Genomic DNA, 20,312 nt, shown 5'->3' with positions numbered 1-20,312 from the left:
ATATTAACCCGCTAGGTTCCACAAATTGGTAAAGAATATATACGTTTTTCTAGTAAAACTGGAGTGGATCCTATAGAAACTGCGGAGGACATGCACCTAATTTCAATTCCAGAGCATTTGACAGGAATATCTGATTGATCCTTATACATTCTAACATTAATTTAGTGCAGTGCAGATTCGTACCTCTCCTTTAACCATCCTCTTTGTCAGATTGTGGAGTATTTAGTGCACGATGTATACAGGAAAGAAGAGGCTTAAACGAGAGAAAATATAAGAAATCAGTAAAACCCCAAGAATATGGGGAGAAAAAAAAACTCACTGTTAAACACTTCAGACCTTATTGAATTTATTTATACATGTAAAAGAACAAAAGTTTTATGACATGCCCACCAGATATCATAGGCAAAATCTAACAGTTACATCATGTGAAAAAAGGAAGAGACTGGTTGCCTGAAGCATATGAAATGATCTTCCGTTTAAGTGGCGAGATATATTGTGCTCCATTGAATGCAAGAGCCCTTAGAACATTTATTGGCATGAAATCAACAGAATATGCCTTCTGAAAACCATCTAGGACTGCCATCATTGTAATGTTTGCAGTTCTTCTCTCTGATTCATATTTCTTTAAAAGAGTCACCTGCGCAGATCAAGACTAGTATTAAAGCAATCATGCAATGGAGAAAAAATTAAAAAGCGAGCAATATGGAAAATGATGCCCAAAGAACGTAAAGGCCAATAATACTTGCATTACAAGTGACACAACTTTTATAGCAAACACTGATATACAATTGTAGAATTTAGCGGTGGCAAACAGCCAGGCGGGCGGGTTGGATAGGGCTGGTCAAACGGGTAATGCAAAAACGGATAAATTATCCGATCCGACCAATATTTAATACGGATAAAAAACGGGTTATCCAGCGGATAAGATATCTATATTATCCATGGCTTCTGGAATATGATCACTTTTGGGAGAATTCTTAGTCTCCCAAACTTGAGGAACCACCAATTTGAGGTTTTACAAATGTAAAAGTTAAACCCATTAGTTATCCATTGGTTATCCCTTTTCTAAGTAGATAATATGGTTCTTATCCATAGTTGACTGGTTTTTAAATAGTTCATTATCCAATGGATAATATGGGTAGGTAACCGTTTCCTTTTGACCATTTTGCTACCACTATTATAGATGAAAATCAATAGCACATGCTTTACTTTACAAGTGTCTTTTTTATTGCTGAATAGCTTTTCCCAATTAGTTGGCCTTTTTCTCAATCTTTTCAATAACAAGCATTTTGCTTAGAGCCAATTCCTTTCAAACCAGCTACTTTCTTACATGGACAACCTTTTGTCAAGTTTACAGAATCAGAGGTGGATAGAATGAATATTATTGAAGGTCTACAGTATGCTGTGCTAGGTAAGTTCTCTTACGGATGGCCAGATCTCCAAGAATTGCGTCGATTAATCCCTGTACAATGTGGTATTAAAGGTGATTGTAATATCGGATTTTTGAGAGACAAACATGTACTGATTCGTCTAACTTTGAGGGAGGATTTTCAGAAAATCACGTCAAAAAGCACCTACTATATTAAGGCAAAAGATGGTTATGAATACCAAATGAGACAGCTCATTTATGATAAAAATTTCAAAGTTGGAGAAGAAACACCTATGGCGATGGCATGGATTTCATTTCCACATTTACTGCCCACGTACTTTGTGAAAGAATGTTTGTTTTCTCTAGCCTCGGCTATTGGAAAACCACAACAATTGGATTTGGCAACCATAAACAAAACAAGGCCTAGTTGTGCTAGAGTGAAGGTACTTGTTGACCTACAAGCAGATTTGCCGAAGAGAGTGCGTATGGACATTGAGAATGAGGCTACTGGAGTTGCGAGAACTGAATGGGTGAAAATCAAGTATGACTTCGTGCCAAAATATTGCAAGGAATGCAAATTGCAGGGCCATGATATGATAGAGTGCCGGAGGCTATATCCAAATTTAATGGAACACAAATCAGACGAGAAACAGGGTACTGATGAACCTGTGGTTCAAGCCAATAAGGACTTTGTTTCTGAGAAACAGGGTAATTTGGCTACTGTTTCGAACCAAAATGGACCTCTGCTAATTTTGTCGAGTGGCAAAGTTGTGGGTAACGTGAATGGCAATGGAAAGGAACAATGGAAAGAGGTGCGAGATAATCGCACTAATAAGAATGATCAAGAAACTACTGGAAAAGAAATAGTCCCAGTTAATCAAGATGAAAGGCAGCAGGTGCAGCTGGGAAACAAATTTGCATTGTTGGAACTTCAGGAAGAGGGACATGAGGATGCTAATATGCTGCAAAGGCAAACTCATATTAATGATATGGCTAGTGTGGATCAGACTAAGGGGGGAGATAAGCTGGATAATAATAAGTTGATGCTAATTGCAGAAGGTAATGATCGAAGTCCAAGGCCTAGTTCTGTTCGTACTGGTAAAACACTAAATCCAGCAGCTCCAAGGTTCAATCCAACAACTGCTGGGAATGGGATATCACAAGAAGGTAATAAAGGCAGTGTGAGGAATGAGGCAGCTCTACATAAGGAATCCACATCAAAGTGGGTTAACAAGAATTTTGGACAACGTGTTACTACCAATCAATCGTGTCAAGAAATCCCGTCGCAAACAGTTGATACTAATGCAACAGGCGAGCTGAACAAATCTGATGAGAGAATACAGCTGGGTACTAGAAAAGTATGGTGTGCTCAAACTGAGGAAGAGTCAGATGAAGGAGAGTTTGGGTTTGAAAGTGAAGAAGAAGGTCCAGTCGAGGATCAGGAGCAAGATGGACAAGAACAAAGTGTCAATAGAGTTCAAGGGCAGGGGAAGAATTCAAGGGATACTGGAGATGAACATGACAATGTTGAACGTATGGAGGGTGAGGATATATCCAAAACAAGGAAAGAAAGCGATCACCACAACGGTGTGAAGACAAATGGAACAAGGTTGCAAGAATTTACAACAGCTAATCCGCCTGGGCAGCAACAGACCATGTCGAGTAGTACAACTGGTACTCTTCCAGTAATAAATCAGACTGGACAACAGCAGCAACAGTTGAATGCAACAGCTGAGCAGCAAATTCAAATTGTGAAAGAACTTCAACAAATTGTTACAACCACTCCAACTATATCTTTGGAGGATAGAAAGCTTCTGGACGCATTGGTAACTTCTAAGCCTCTTAATTTGTTAACTCCATCTCAAGTTTACAGCACTGGACAGCCGAGCAAGGTTAGAAATAATGTGCAAAGGGTTCAACAACATCAAGACAAGACAGTCATGACAAAGGCACAAGATGCAAATGTACTGATGACTCAAAACACTACCCAAAACCTGCCAAATACAGTAAACTTTGGAAGGGACATTTATGAAGAAGGAGAGGAAGATGAAATGTTGCAAGAATGTCGTGGACATGCAGTAATACAAGGTGATTTATCACCAATGCATAGCGGCAAAGGTAAGAAGACTCATACAAGGGAAAATAGTTGGGACGAGAAGGTTAGTGATTTTTTAAATGTTAGGCGACCTCCAATGAGAGTTGCCAAACAAAAGAAGGCTGCCCCAACTACATCAACGAGGTCCAACCGTTCAAAAAAGAAATGATGATTTTTGAATACATTTTGAACACGGGTGAGGAAAACAACAAAGAATTACAAATTGAAGATTTTACAAGTTTGGAAAAGAAGGGACAAGATTTTAATTCCTACTACATTCTATTTTATCATTTTATAAGTATTATCATTTGTAACATCATCACAGAGTATGTTATAAACTCTGTGATGATCATTGAATATTTGGTATTCTCCAGTTCTTATTTTTTACATGCTTGTTAGTAGGTGAGGCTTTTTCTTTGCCTCAATAGGATTAGTAAGGTAAGGTTTAGCCCGGTTAGTGTTGTCTTGGTCCTATGCCTTTGGAAAATATCCACACGGCTATGAGATTATACGCCCTTGTCAGACTTTGCCAGCAACTACCCCATGAATCCTCTACATGACGCTGTCATCATAAGGCATTGTGAGGCGCAGAGGAGTGATTATATAGCCAAGGCATATGGGTAACAATACAGGTGCTATTGTACCCCTTATTTGTACTCTTCCTAATTGTTGTATTTTTCTTTTCTTTTATTAATAAAAAACTAGCCCTGGGCACTTGCCTAGCGGATTGCCAACAAAAAAAAAAGTACTATCAATAGAATCATAATAAAATAACAGCAATAAAAATAAAACACGAAATAGATGGAAAGTACACAATAACCAGTAGGTAAAGACCGGCATCAGTAGAAACCACTAACATCCTAAAACTAAAACCTACTGGCAAGTCTCACTCTGATGCGCCGAAGAAATATTCACAACTACCTCCTAACCTACAACTTTAATGCTCGACCTCCACAATTCCCTGTCAATGGTCATGTCCTCAGTAAATCGTGTCATGTCCTGCCTGATCACCTCTCCTCAATACTTCTTGGGTCGTCCTATACCTCTCCTCGTGCCCACCACAGCTAGTCGCTCACATCTCCTCACCGGAGCATCAGTGCTCCTCCTCTGAATGTGCCCGAACCATCTGAGTCTTGCTTCCCTCATCTTGTCCTCCACGGGGGCTACGCCCACCTTCTCTCGAATAGCTTCATTCCTAATCTTATCCATCTTAGTATGTCCGCACATCCACCTCAACATTCTCATCTCCGCTACTTTCATCTTCTGGATATGTGAGTTCTTAACCGGCCAACACTCGGTGAGCAAATTGAAGGAAAAGAAAATTTAATCTTCTAAGTGATTCTAGACTATACCAGAAGAAAGGAAAACTTAAGCCATTTACTTTTGCTATTAATATTTAGAGAGAAAGGAAGGATTATGGACATACCTCCCCAATGTCAAATCCGACAGCAACACCTTCAGCAATGACTTTAGAAAGAGACAGAGCATCTGCAAATCCCATATTAACTCCCTGGCCAGCCAGTGGATGAACCGTATGTGCTGCATCACCAACAAGAACGAGACGTTTTGACGCATAGCTGTTAGCATGCATTAAAGACAAAGGGAAGGCCAGCCTCTGGGAGGCTAGCTTAGTAACTTTCGGTGGAACTTCAAAGCCCTCATGTGTTGATGGGACGTCAGCTTTGAACCAAGAAAATAGATTTCCACCCTCGAATAATTTGGATTGTGGATGAGGACCATATCCACTGTCCAGTGCGTGGTTCACTGCTTTTACAAAGTCATCCTCTGACATTGAATTCCGGTCAACAGATTCCTTGGGGTCCATTGTCCAAACAATATTGCTGAAATTTTCACCAATGGGCAAAAGTGCAATTGGACCATTAGGAAGAAACCTTTGCCAAGCACAGTAGTTCTCTTCTGCATGTTCTACTGTACAGATGATTGCGCTCTGTGAGTACCTCCATCCAGTCGTTTGTATTCTTGCCAGCTCTCTAACACATGATTTTGACCCATCAGCTCCAACCTGTGACATGTTATTTAACTCATTACTTGTACTGAAGAGATCCTTCAAAGTATTCACATTACATGAAATATAAAACAAGTCGAGTTTACCACTAACTTCGCATATATGCTGTTCCCATTATCCAGTTCTAACCTTGCTGAACTTCCACAAGCGGATGATGATGTGCCACTGGAACTTGGCATTGAAGACTTTGAGGGGAAGGTTATTGAACTTAACCTGGAAGAGTATATTGTCTTCTGAAAATCTGTATCCTGCCAAATTTTCACCTCTAGTCAAACATTGTCGCTAGGCAGTCATAGGCAAAAATTAAAATAGGGAATGCCACGGAGTTCCAATTAAATACTAACAAGCACAAATTAGAACAAGAAATAAAATCTTTAGCTTCCCCTGTCACACCAATCTAATTACTCATATTCTGATGGTAAAAATGACTACACAGTTTTCAGGTAACACCAACAATCCAGTTGGAGCATCTTTGTAGTTGGGCTTTTGGGTTTCTATACCAAAGTAGTCTAAGTCTCACTCTCACAACGACATAAACATGGACAATTTTGATCTGAGATGCACATGTTAGGTACGGAATTACGAAATGATCTCAAGAATATTCGGTACAACAGAAAACCACGTGTAAAAGGAACTTCAGGACCACACTGGTTAAAGAAACGCCTTGAATCAGATACTGATACATCATACACCATCACCACTAAAATGTCCTTGAAACAAGTTTTCTTTAATTTTAATTAGTAATAATTGTAATAATCCAAATGGATTAGATACTGGTTACACGTATATAAAGACAGAGCCTACACAAAATATGGTTCTCCAGAAAAGCACCCAAACATGGTGTGAGGTGGTATACAAAGATAAAAGGCCCACTTCCTTGAAATAGATTTGCAGCAAGTTGTTTAACAACAACAACTACGCTTCAGTCCGAAGCTAATCGAGGTCGATTATATGAATCCTTCCTCACTATCCATGTCGCTCCATTTAAAACCATGTCTTACAATATTCAACAAGTTAGGTTATCTGACACGAGAAGTTCTCTCTACTATCTAGTGACATACAAATCTCTGATAAGATTAAACAAACTCCTAGCAAACACTAATGTATCAGTGGAGTTGTGACCACTAGACTGCAGCTGCAATCTCAAGAATACAGGAATCAAACATGCTTTTTTAACTGCAAAATAGGGTTTTAGTCTGCATGCTCAAATACCTGTATGCACAACAACAGGGATTTGTGTAGCACCTTATTCTCCACGACGCACCTAAAAGAAACACAAGCAGCTATCATATGGAAACAAAAGCGTCATAATTATGAAAGAAATCTATTACCTCAATAAAAGGACTTCTTACCCGAGAACATCTGCATCAACATCTCTTGCATTGTACTTTGTATAGCCGAGACCAGTATAATCCCAAACCTATAAAAGAATAAATTGCTGAGGGATCAAAAGTCAGAAAAAATTCCATGACTGAATCCCATAGGAATGAGGACAGTTCAGATGTCAAGATGGAATGTGTATCAAGGCATTTAGCAATTATTAGAATCTATAGTCCCATCAAAGACAAAAAACAAATTTTGATAAGGTAAATTGTATTAATCAAAAGGGATAGAACTCCCATGTACAAGAAGTATACAAAAAAAGTAGAGAATTTACAACAGAACATGATTCTCTACAAAAGAAGCCCAATCTTCCATACACGTAGGTGCTATATGGGTGCACCAGAATACGGTTAAAGATAAAAGACTATTCCTAAGGTGAGAAAAACTAGACTCAATCCCCTCAAAAGCTCTCCTATTTCTCTCCCCCCAAACTATCCACATGAGAGCTAAGGGGGCGAACTTCCACGCCTTTTGCTTTCTTCTTCGACGGGAACCGGCCCAGCTGTATAGCATTTCCTTAACAGTGCATGACCCATTGAACTCCAAAGAAGCACAAGATTGCTCTCCACAGGCCCGTTGCAACAGGGCAATGTAGTAATAGGTGATCAACTTCTTCCCCTGAAATTTTACACATGTAGCACCAACTAACAACTGTAATTCCTCTCTTCCGCAAATTTTCAGCAGTCAAGATCACTCCTCTCGCTGCTAGCCATGCAAAGAAACACACCTTCATGGGCATTTTAGGAATCCAGATTGATGAGCATGGAAAATTGGCCTCATCTCTCACCAGCATGCTCTGGTAATAAGACTTGACGGTGAACAGACCATCTCCACGCAGCCCCCATCTGCAAGAGTCGCTAGAAGTGTGTGTCCTATGTTGGTCATATAGCAGTGCCAACAAATCTTGGAGTTCTGCAATCTCCCAATCTTGCATGTTTCTTCTAAATGAGAGGTCCCATACTATGCCCCCTTCATGCTCCTTACGAATCTGTTGGACCATCAATTCCTTCTGGCTCGAAACTCTGTAGACGTTGGGGAAAGAGACCTTCAGAGTATTCTCCAAACCACTTATGATTCCAAAAGCTGATTCTCCTTCCATCTCCCACCCTATAAGTGATGTTTTCATTAAAGTCTTCCCAATTCTTCATGATGCTTCGCCACATGCCACACCCAAAAGGTGATGTGATTGCCTTAGTCCTCCAGCCCCATCTCGTGGAATCGTACTTTTCTACTATGACCTCCCTCCATAAAGCATGATCTTCTATCCCGAATCTCCACAGCCACTTCCCTAATAAAGTTGTATTGAATACCCTAAGATCTTTTACTCCTAGACCCCCTCCTCCCCACTTCTTTGGGGAAGTGACTGTCTGCCAATTCACCAGATGAAACTTTCTAGTTCCATCCGCCGCATCCCAAAGAAAATTCCTTTAAAGCCGCTTCAGTTTTTCTACGACGCTCACAGGAGCTTGCAGCAGGGACAAGTAATACGTGGGCATGGACGATAAGGTGCTTTTAATAAGCACTTCCTTACCGCCTCTTGATAAGTAGCATTTTTGCCATCCTGCTAATCTTTTTTCCACCCTTTCGATTACCGGGTTCCAAACCGAAGTATTCTTGTGCAAAGCTCCCAAAGGGAGGCCCAAATAATTAGTGGGGAGAGAGCACACCTTACATTTGAGAACGAGAGACAAAGCATTAATGTTAGCAACGTCACCCACTGGAAAAATCTCACACTTGCCAAGGTTGATCTTTAGGCCTGATACTATCTGGAACCACTGCAGTACATGTTTCAGGTAGGTCAGTTGCTCTATATCCGCGTCGCAGAAAACCAGTGTGTCATCCGCAAAAGGCAAATGAGAGACTCTTCGTGCACTGGGCACCCCGATCGGAGCTGAGAATCCTCGCAAGAAACCTCCGCATGTCGCGCGATCCATCATTTTACTCAGAGCATCCATCACTAAAATGAATAGCATGGGTGATAGTGGGTCACCTTGCCTGAGACCCCTGGAGCTGCCAAAGAAACCACATGGGCTACCATTAACCATAACAGAAAATCTGACTGAGGAAATGCAGTACTTGATCCATCCCCTCCATCTAGCCCCAAATCCCATTTGCATCATGATGAAATCCAGGAAATTCCAATTCACATGGTCGAAAGTCTTCTCAAGGTCCAACTTGCATAGTAAGCCAGGTTCTCTATTTTTCCTTCTGGAGTCTACCAATTCATTTGCCACCAAAGTTGCATCCAGGATCTGCCTTCCTTCCACAAACGCATTCTGGGAGGACGACACTATCACGTCAAGAACCCTCTTGAGCCTATTGGATAGCACTTTAGAAATAATCTTGTAAATGCTCCCCACTAGGCTAATAGGTATGTAGTCTGTGATAGAAGTTGCACCATATTTCTTAGGCACAATGGTAATAAAAGAAGCATTGATGCTTCTCTCGAAAGCACCATTCAAGTGGAAGTATTCAATGGCTTCCATTAATTCCTCCTTAACGGTGTCCCAAAAAATCTGGAAAAGTCCAAGGAAAAACCATCAGGCCCAGGGGCCTTATCACCAGCACAACTCGACACAGCTTCGTGCACCTCCTCCTCCTCGAAAGCCCTCTCTAGCCACACTGTCTCCCTCCCCTATATGGTTGAACTCTATTCCCTCTAAAGTAGGCCTCCAGCTAGCTTCCTCCTTGTACAATTTTTCATAAAACCCCACTATCGCCCCTTTGACCTCTTCCTCTCCCTCCATTCTCACCCATCCACCACTACAGATTGTATGAAATTCCTCCTTCGATTTGCAACCACGACCCTGTGGAAAACTTGGTGTTTAAATCTCCTTCCTTTCACCACAGCGCCCGTGATTTTTGTCTCCAACTAACCTCCTGAGCTACTGCTAACTCAACTATTTCCCTTTTAATCTCCCCCAATCTTTGTTTCTCGGATTCATCTAACTCTCTCACCCCTTCCCCTCTCTCTAACTCCCCCTGTTCATGCATAAGCTCCATCATTTTAACCTCTACCCTCCCAAAAACCTCCTTATTCCATCTAATAATATCTCCCTTGAGCAATTTGAGTTTCTTTGAAAGGCGGAATAAAGGTGTCTCTGACACCCCGTAGCTTGTCCACCATTCTTTCACTTTATCTCCAAAACCTGGCACTGTCAACATGTTCTCAAATCGAAAAGGAGCGTGTGCTCCTCTTCCTCTGCACCCATCTAGCAAAATAGGCATATGATCTGAAGTCAGCCTAGGTAAAGGAATCTGCAGCACATTTGGCACTAGCTCGTCCCATGAGGGCGATATCAGGAATCTATCAAGTCTTGACCTTGAGTTGAAATCCTCCGCCCTGGCCCAGGTGAACCTTTCCCCTGACAGAGGAAGGTCAATAAGAAGATGATCATTGATGAAGTCAGAAAACTCCTCCATGGCCCTCGAAATCAAATTGCAGCCTATTCTCTCCTCCGGAAATCTAATAGTGTTAAAATCTCCCCCTAGAACCCATGGAATGTCCCACTCCCCCATAACATTTGCTAGTTCTTCCCAGAAAAGTACCTTGGACCCTTCTCCTACCGGTCCGTACACTCCCCAAAATCCCTACTCCACCCCAGTCACCCTATCTTTTACAAGAGCCGCTAAGGAAAAGCCTCCCTTCTTGACCTCCTTTACCTCCAAACTTCTATCATCCCACATAAGAAATACCCCTTGCACTTCCCGCTGATGGGACCCAATCATATTTTACCCAACTACCTCCCCAAACACTCCTAACAATTGCGTCCGACACGACTTCCATTTTGGTTTCCTGAAGACAAACTAGATTGGCACCCCACTCTCTAACTCCCACCTTGATGATGGCCCTTTTGTTTGGGTCATTCATCCCCCTCAAAGACAAATTTGAATACTCAGAAGCAACAATTTCCTAGGTTAAACATGAAGACTTTTCTTGATAAATACATGAGAACAAGAAATTGGTAGCAGCAATTTTCGTCCAACCTTTACAGTACTGAAAACAGGGATATCTTGATGGTTGAAAGTCCATAGGCAGCTGAGAAGTAAAGCATGACAAATTTAACAGTTTTAGCTCAGACGTACTTTTCATTTACTTTAAGTGTCTCTTAGTTAAAAGCTATCCATGTTACTGTCTGCTGCCATACCATGACAAGGATGAGTAGGGAGAGAGAGAGAGAGAACAAGATTCAAATAACCAAATAAAAACATTTCCTTAGCATACATTAGGAACAGATCCATAACATAAATGTGTAAATCTTAATCGCTTTAATTTGAAAAAGTAGACCGCAAGCTTGTACACATTGAAAAATCTGCTACTTGACTCACATCGTTGAAAGTTATTTAGGGAGACAGAAAAAAGAAGTCAAAGAGCACGCTTGCGGTATGGTATGATACACTCCTTATGCTGTAATAAACTTCCGATATGCATGAATATGAGAATATAAATGGCAGTGCTCCAAAGAGAAGAACTTGAGGAACACATAAATGGATTAACTAACAGATATATATTGCACTAAACTAAACCTTCCCCTGCATATGATAAAGAAAATGACTGTAGAGAGTTAATACTAGGTGATGGTGCTTTCAGGTATTTATATCAACACCAAGTCCCTAATATTTGCATTACAATAATTGTTGTAAAAATACTATAAATTACTCCTAACAGAACTTACAAGAATGAACATAGTTAACAAAATTACCTGCATTTTATCAAAGTAAGCATGACGGTGATGTTGAACAAACTTCCATGCACCCATATCTGTAACATAGTTTAATTCAACAGGTTATGAAGTTTTCATGCAAATCAAACATGTTTAAGTAGACTGTAGCAACTTCTGGTACACTGGATTATTGATAACCGATAATTCCCCAAGGACCAATGGCACACAGTTCCTTAATAGGTCCACTATTCTTTTCCACATAAACTAAATTAAATATGAAGTAATGGTAATATTATCTTTAGGTTATGGTATGCAAAGATGGCGAGAAACGAGACATATATAGTTAAGAAACCATGGGGGAAGGCTGTGAACACATGAGAACAATGGCAAAGCTCAAGATAGTCAGGTAAAACTCAGTCCCAAGGCGTAGTTGGAGTTGTTGTACGGAAAGCATAGATCTATGCTTGGTATGCAGGCAGAGGAAATTAATATAAAGGGAAGTGGAAAATTTTCTCTTCCTTGCTTAGTTCAACAAAAGAAAAAGAAGAAAAGCAGAGAGAGGATAAAATCTTGTTTATGGCCCGACCAAGTTCTCTCTATTCTTCAAATTTTCCTCCTTCCATTGTTCATTTTCGCTTACTTCCTAATTCCCAAACCGCAGCATAAGTTTCTTGGCAGCATGATATCTGTTCACATGCGTGTGTTGCCTGCATAAAAAGAGGCCTCTGTAGGAGCCAAAAGTCCGAGTCATTTTACTTTTTCTGATGACTTGTGAAAACTGACTACTGTTTTCAAGCAGGTGAAAGGGGCTCTCTTTCAACTGGAAAAATAAAATTCAAGTAGTTGATTGGTGGCAAGTTCACAACTCACAAGGTCCATCAACTCTATATGTCAACAAGGAAGACTCTCACAAAATGGTTAACCAAGAACGGCAACCACCCCACATGTTATATATCATAGCGCCAACCATGAACCCGTGCTTTGGGCCTAAGGCAACTTATAGAGAAGATATTTTATAGACGTGATGGACCCATAAACACTTCTAGTAAGACATTCAAAGTCTGTGTCTTTTTCTTGATGTGTTTAGGGCCATTCGACTTTTTTTCTGTTACACACACAGAATTTTATGGATATATCATGGGCAAAACCAATTTCTCCACAGAAACATAGGCTCAGTACTTGATTGTCCAACTATCCACAAGGTAACAAGTGTGTATATGACAAGTTTAACCTCTCCTGATAGGTAACCTCGAGTAGATTCTAGGTAATTAGCTCGGATCCGTTTGTCACCCCTTGGACCATCAAGCTAGTTGATGTAATCGACCATGTTCGTCTAAGCCAATAACAGCAAAAAGAGCATCTAAGATGCAAATGAACCCTCATGGCGGTAAATTAGCAAGCATATTTAGACAAAACCACTAGATTTCGACCCCCAACAGATTTAGGAAGATCACCTATCAATCAGCATAATGTTTTTTTATCGACAGACTGAACCCTTTGTGATGTTTAGCACTGAAATTCAAATCTAATACCCATACAAATTGTTGCCATTTTCGACTCTGTTCTCCTGTAAAATCAGTGAGAGTAAACCTTAACGGAAGAAAGAAAAGGAGTGAAGACATAGATCCAACGAGTGGAGACAGAGGAGTATTTTATCCAACTTCAACTGAGAAGAAACACAGGAGGCATCACATATGCTTCTTCTGATTCGCCAAGAAATAAACATAACACAGGTCTTTCATCTTTTACTGAACATTTTTCAATTGCTTTACCAGTATGAGGATTTCATCAGCATTTTCGGCATATAAAAGAAATCTTCCCTTCTATATGCAGCCGGTTAATGTAATGACAGAGACAACAGATTAAACCATTTAAAGTACAGACAGAAACCTCCGGCAAAAGCAATATAGAAAGATAAGTACTAGGATACCTCTGAAGAAAGAAATGGTTGCAGGTGTGACCGTACTGACCCGTGGATCTGGGGGGTCCTCTTTCTTGATGTGAAAATTATTCACCAAAGCAGGATTACTGTCAATGATGGCAACATTTAGTTGCTTTGTCAATGGCATAGTTGCTGCACAATAGTTTACGAGTTATGAAGAGTTATCATGTTGAAACACTGTTTAGTTTGGTAGACTAGATACTCAAATAATTCGCATACAACCAGGACCATTTGTTACCATTAATTCATCTGCTGTCCCCAGTTGATAAACTTACTTTATATAGACTAGTCAACTATTTACCACAGGCTGATTAACATTGCAGGTAATCACTAGCAGGGGCAAGCTTTCAAGGAAAAAACAGAGTAGCAAATGCAAATCGAGCATACGACTGGAATTTCTAATAAAGGATTTTCTAGACCATCTCAAGTTTCAATTATTATAGCAGAGAACACCTTCAGCAGTATTTAAGCGTTAAAACTTCCCATTCCAAAGAGGTTAAACGAAACGTACTTACCTAAGGAGCATGTTACAGCCATCCCGACCATACCACCTCCAACAATAGCAATATCATATTGGGGTATGTCATCTGTTAACTCAGGCTCGGTCAAAGAGAACTTTTCCTAACATAAGAAATTTTGAAAAGCAAAATTCATATAAAGTCAATCACGAAAACCATAAGAAAGCAGAACATATTGATATATCATAGTACAAGAATGTACCTTTTCACTGACCAAACCAGGAATTTTAACACCTGTATTACTGCATAAAGTCCTGTGCACAGATCTGAATCCATGAATGTTCGACGCAATTCTTCTGGCAACAGATAGCCTATTACAGGCATATGACAAATGATCAAATATGACAAAATGTTGTATACTTCACTGTCAGCACCTACTAAATGGTACTTCTTTTAAAATTGCTATGGGTACTACAACAACAATGTGGAATAAATATGTGAGACTGGAGTTGATCTAAACAGTGATATAAACAACACTGCACTCTTTCATGAGTAAATTCTCAATCTCCTGTTAAAAGAGAACGAAAAAACAATTGACAGTTTTCCGAAAAAACTTACAGAATAAAGAATGCATACCCGATAACATGAAATCACATACACATATCCAAACGTGCAGCCTTTCCAAATACTGCCTAAAATTCCAAACTTTGAAAAAACCTTACAAGAATATACAAAAGAATTTTTAAAAATAAACAGAAAAAAGAAAGAAAAGGCAAGTGACAAATTTCAAGAAAACACACGATTAGAAGTATGCATACCAATAACATAAAAACGCATACACATACCTATGTTGATGTTCTAACATTCATAAACAGGAAAAAGAAAAAAAATCCACGAGGAAGTCATTATTTTGGTATACGATTATCAGAAAAGATCTTTCTTACAATTATCTTAACATTTTCCCCAACTCCCGAGAACATTTTCCATGAAAAATGACACACACACACACACACACCAATATGCAGCTGATCCAAATACTGCCTAAAATTCCAAACTTGGGAAAAACATTACAAGAAAAACACACAGAATAACTTGATATCTCAACTCCAAATCACTCCCTCAAAGCTAGATGTTTACTCAATCTTTTTAGTTGGACAGAGTTAAAACCATGTAATTAGTACTGACCATTTTTTGGACTTTGTTAGATCCCTAATTATAGCTTGATATATTGTTATGGATCTAACTGCTTTTTACTTCCTCTGTACGGTTCTACTATAGCATCTTCCCAATGCCTTCTTTTAATGAAACACCTTACTTCATAAAAAAACACAGAATGGAAAGTAATCACAGACAAATACCTATATTGAAGTTCTAACTGTCATAAATTTCAGGAAAAGAAAAAAAAAACAATCTTGATAATAAAATTCATATGGGGTATGTTTAAACTAACTGTAATACAAATTGAATGTTTCTATATGTAAGTTATAAACAGATCAATTTGTTTTAAATTTCTGAAAAATACATGAAAGAAAATTGCGGTACCTGTTCATGCTTGCTATGTTGCTACGTGGAGGAGCAGAAGAAGAAGCAGGAGCAGCAGCTAGGGATTGCAATTTGACCTCAAACTCATCTAACTCGGGTTGGTTACAAACATTTTATCTTGGGCTGGGCAACTTAACCCATTATTTTTTGTAGTTTATTTTAACTCATTAATCAGCCCAAATACAACACATGAAAATTATCCAAAACAAAAGATATCTTTATCCGACTTAGGTAAAAATTTATTTAGTTGCCCCAATTTTACATTTTTTTATACTTTTTAATTTTCTATTCTTTTGTTTTTTTGCACCATCCACCCACTCCCCTCCTTCTTCCCCGACAAACCCCCTCAAAAAAAAAAATTACCCTTTTTGGTATTTTTAATTTTCTGTGTTTTTCTTCTGCACCCACCCCCGCAAACCCCTCAAAAAATTATTTACTTTTTCTTTTTTGTATTTTAAATTTTCTATTTTTTTTATTTTTCTGCACCCCCTCTAACCCCCCCCTCCCCCGCGCAAACCCCTCAAAATTTATTTATTTTAACTTTCAGTTTTATGTTTTCTGTTTTTTTTTTGTTTTTTTGCACCACCCACCCGCAAATTTTTTTTAACTTACACATTTTAAGGTAAAAGGCTTTTTTATACAAGATGAGCATGATTCTAAAACATGGGTTAAATTGGACGGGTTGGGTTATGACCTATTGTTTAGCCCATCTTGACCCAGCCCATCTTAGCCCAAGTACACTTTGGGTTGGGTTGGGCAATGACTCATTTATTGACCTAACCCATCTTGACCCGCCCAAATTCAGCTCAACCCGCCCATTTGCCACCCCCAACAGCAGCAATTAATTTGCTTCACACTTGTTTTTGAGAGTTTGCAGACAGTTTTATTCGGCCTATTTAGTCTGGGCCCAAATCTGCTGGATTAACATCTACGCCCAATGTTGGGAAAAAAAGGGGTGAAATTCAAAAATAGCCATATGTAAATGTGGTCGTTCAAAAACAGCTCAGTTTCAAAAGTAATGGAAATTTAGCCACTTTTCATGTAAAGATAAATCTGAGCGAAAACACTGTTCAAAACCCGAAAAATACGCCAGTATATTATGCTGGAGTTCCAGCATAAGTATACTTGAACTCCACCATATTATACTGGAGTTCCAAGATAAAAATTCGCCAGTATATTATGCTGGAGTTCCAGCATAAGTATACTTGAACTCCAACATATTATACTGGAGTTCCAGCAAGTATGCCGGTCCAGCATAATATACTGGAGTTTGGATCACCGGTGCTCCAGTCTCCAGTATATTATACTGGAGCCAGCAAAGTATACTGCTCCAGCATAATATGCTAGAGTTCATACACAGGTGCACCGAACTCCAGTATATTATGCTGGACCGGTCTCTGCTGCAGTAAAATAGTGGCTATTTTTTATTGACTTGGTAAACGCTGGCTATTTTTGGATGACCAGTCCGAAAACTGGCTATACCGTGCTATTTTATCAAAAAAATAGAAATGACACTATGTAGCCACGGGAGAAATTCAAAAATAGCCAAATTTACAAGTGGTCATTTAAAAATAGTCACACTTTCAAAAGTAATCGAAATTTAGTCACTTTTCATGTAAAGATAAATCTGAACGAAAACACTGTTTAAAATCCGAAAAATACTCCAGTATATTATACTGGAGTTCCAGCAAAAGTATATTATAACTCTAGCATAATATAATGGAGTTCCAGCATAAGTATACTAGAACTCCACCATAATATACTGGAGTTCCAGCTGTATATGGCAAAAATCGTAAGAGTTCAACTTTGAGGTTATTTTGACATTTCATGCCCAGCGTCGAGGAGCTCGAAGGAGAATTTGAAGTATGCCCCCGAGGTGCTTCCCTCGAGGGAGCACATCGAAGGTCAATTTCGGAGCAGAACAAATCGATGACCGTCATAAAAAAGCGGGAAAGCTCCCAAAGACACGTGGTTAGAGCTGACCAGGTCTGCAAGAATATTACAAGTACGTAATAAGTCATTATACAGTTGTACCAGTAGCATTTCCTCATCATTATTAGACATGTACTATGTTGGGATTCCCCCCTTCTATATAAAGGGGACCCTTGTCATCTTGTAAAAGGATTCGGATTATTACACAGCATATTGAATATAGTACAACATTCTTTTAGCTAACACAATTATTCTTCACATTTATTACTTATTCTTTCGTTGTTCATTCATTGTTCATTTATTGTTCTTCACTTATTGCTCATTATTAACCGTAAAGGGCCATCTTTGAGGCCTTCATTATCATTGATTCTTCATCAATTGTTCGTTGCTATTAACCCTTTTTAAACCTCGAGGCCATGCTCCAGTCAGCTCGAGGCCCAGCCTTGTGATCCTATTGGTTTGCATTTCTTATTTTCTTTACTTACACTTAGCATCTATTGCAGAACAACTAGTGTTAAGATAAATCACGTATTTTTAGAACCACAAAATCAAATATAATTGTAATTACCATTTTCGAGGTAAACAAATTGGCGCCCACCATGGGGCTAAAAATAATAGTGATTGTTTTGGTGGAGTGTGCTAGTTTTCTGATAACACACGTTACTCTTCACACTTTTTCTTGTCAATGATTCTTTGATTTCAGGCTTAATCATGTATAACACACAAAATGAACCTCTTCACAATAGTGAAAAACTTGGAGAAAATAACGGCATGGGTTGTGTGTACCACTTGTAAACCCTGAGGGAGTACCAAACGTGGAGCCAGTTGATATCAGCTCCCACAATGTTCTAAACACGGAAGCAGGCGCAGACCCCGTAAGGAACAGACGCATGGAAGACCAAGCTGGAGGCCAAGAAGCACGAGGAGTGGAAGGAGGAGGAGTCAGCCTCCAAGTCATTTTTGAAATGTTGCAAATACAACAAGTGGCTATTGCTCAGCTTCAAATCCAGAACAGAACCCCTAACACCGCCGAACCAGTAAACATGCAGCACGAGCCAGTGCTAGAAAGGCCCGATGAAAGCGGCTCAGGGACTGACCCCTCAATCATAAAAATGCTCGAGGAACTGATTAAAAGAATCGTGTCAGGGAAAAAGAAGATAGAGGCTAACGATAAAAAGGTAGAGACTTATAACTCGAGGGTCGATTAGATCCCAGGCGCACCCCAAATTCTAAAGGGTATAGATTCAAAAAAGTTCGTGCAGAAACCATTCCCATCGAGTGCGGCTCTGAAGCCCATCCTAAAGAAATTTAAAATGCCCGATATCCTAAAGTATAATGGGATCACGGACCCCAATGAGCACATAACTGCTTACACTTGTGCCGTAAAAGGAAATGACTTAAAAGACGACGAAATTGAATCTGTCCTACTGAAGAAATTCGGAGAGACACTGTCAAAGAGGGTCATGATGTAGTATCACAACCTACCCCCGAACTCGACGGACTCGTTTGCCATGTTGGCAGATTCTTTTGTAAAGGCGCACGCTGGTGCCATTAAGGTTGCTACAAGGAAGTCCGACATCTTCAAGATTAAACAAAGGGTGAACGAGATGCTAAGGGAATTTGTATCTCATTTACAGATGGAGCAAATGGAATTGCCATCGGTCTCCGATGACTGGGCAGTACACGCTTTCACTTAGGGCTTGAACGAGCAAAGCTCGATAGCCTCGAAGCAACTAAAGCAGAACTTGATTGAGTATCCCGTTGTGACGTGGGCGGATATGCATAACCGATATCAATCAAAGATCAGGGTCGAGGACGACCAATTGGGAGCCCGCTCTGGTTTAGTATACCCTAGCAGGCTCTTAACAAATGAACAAAGGTTTACAGAAAAAGAATCGAGATCAAACAAGGAAAGATATCAGCCATATGTAGAAGATCAAAGAAATGCCCCGAGGTGTAATGCACCTCGAGCAGATCAAATGATAGGTCGAAGTCAAAATTCTCGAGGACTCATAAGCAAAGTTGGGTTCGATAGGCACACTGGGCCGGTAGAAGCACCTAGGTTATCCGAGTACAACTTCAACATCGATGTCTGGACATTGTATTAACCATAGGAAAACTCAAAGATACCAGGTGGCCAAAACCCATACTATCAAATCCTTCACAAATGAACCCTAAATTGGTATGCAAATATCACGGCACTCACGGTCATAGGACCGAAGATTGCATGCAGCTTCGAGAAGAGGTAGCCCGACTGATCAATGAAGGGCTCCTTCGAGAGTTCCTCAATGATTGGGCTAAAAATCAATTTCGGGAAAGAGAGGCGAAAACAGCACGTCATCCACATGATCGTTGGAGAGGTCGATGACCCACAGGGGCCCGTTGTCAATCAAATGAAAATATCCATCGCCAGGAAGAAACGAACTCGGAGCTACATACCAGAAGATGCTCTTGCATTCAGCGAAGAGGACATCGAGACCCTGTCTCAGCCTCATGATGACGCACTGGTATTTCTTTTCTTTTAAATAAGTTTTAAATTAAACGTGTGCTTGTGGATCCAGGTAGCTCGGCCAACATAATCAGGTCGAGGGTGGTGAAGAAGCTCGGGCTGCTCGAACCAGATCGTACCCGCCTCTCGAGTCCTTAATGGATTCAACATGGCGAGTGAGACAATGAAAGGAGAGGTCATCCTCCTGGTCAACATGGCTGGTACAATCCAAGATACCAAGTTTCATGTCATCGAAGGTGACATGAGATACAATGCTTTACTTGGAAGGCCGTGGACACACCGTATGAGGGCAGTGCCATCAACCCTTCACCAAATGATAAAGTTTTCAACCAAGTGATCATCAGCACAAGTTGTATCCTGTTCAGTGATCGACTCGGGGACTGTACCCCAAT

The 20,312-nt window shown here is 40.0% G+C and overlaps 1 protein-coding gene across 3 annotated transcripts; it reads right to left on the bottom strand.

Moving 5' to 3' along the window:
• Nucleotides 1–261: 261 nt before the first annotated feature.
• Nucleotides 262–15,617, bottom strand: LOC142182671 (uncharacterized). Of its 3 annotated transcripts, XM_075257105.1 has the most exons (11): nucleotides 15,480–15,576; nucleotides 14,574–14,654; nucleotides 14,200–14,308; nucleotides 13,995–14,100; nucleotides 13,468–13,611; nucleotides 11,577–11,635; nucleotides 6,843–6,910; nucleotides 6,703–6,754; nucleotides 5,577–5,738; nucleotides 4,891–5,487; nucleotides 262–637 (listed from the first exon to the last, which is right to left on the bottom strand). In XM_075257105.1, exons 4-11 carry the CDS (start codon nucleotides 14,023–14,025, stop codon nucleotides 422–424), a joined length of 1,329 nt encoding a protein of 442 aa, XP_075113206.1. In that variant the 5' UTR covers nucleotides 14,026–14,100; nucleotides 14,200–14,308; nucleotides 14,574–14,654; nucleotides 15,480–15,576; the 3' UTR covers nucleotides 262–421. The 3 variants fall into 3 exon arrangements, with proteins under 3 accessions (XP_075113206.1, XP_075113205.1, XP_075113207.1); XM_075257104.1 differs by lacking the exon at nucleotides 14,574–14,654 and having other exon boundaries at nucleotides 15,480–15,617; XM_075257106.1 differs by lacking the exon at nucleotides 14,574–14,654 and having other exon boundaries at nucleotides 13,468–13,565; nucleotides 15,480–15,565.
• Between the last annotated feature and the right edge of the window lie 4,695 nt (nucleotides 15,618–20,312).

This window comes from Nicotiana tabacum, chromosome 7 (genome assembly GCF_000715075.1).
Source record: "Nicotiana tabacum cultivar K326 chromosome 7, ASM71507v2, whole genome shotgun sequence".
NCBI classification, from domain to species: Eukaryota; Viridiplantae; Streptophyta; class Magnoliopsida; order Solanales; family Solanaceae; genus Nicotiana; species Nicotiana tabacum.
Note: the sequence above shows the minus strand (reverse complement) of the source record. Positions and strands in the feature narration are given on the sequence as shown.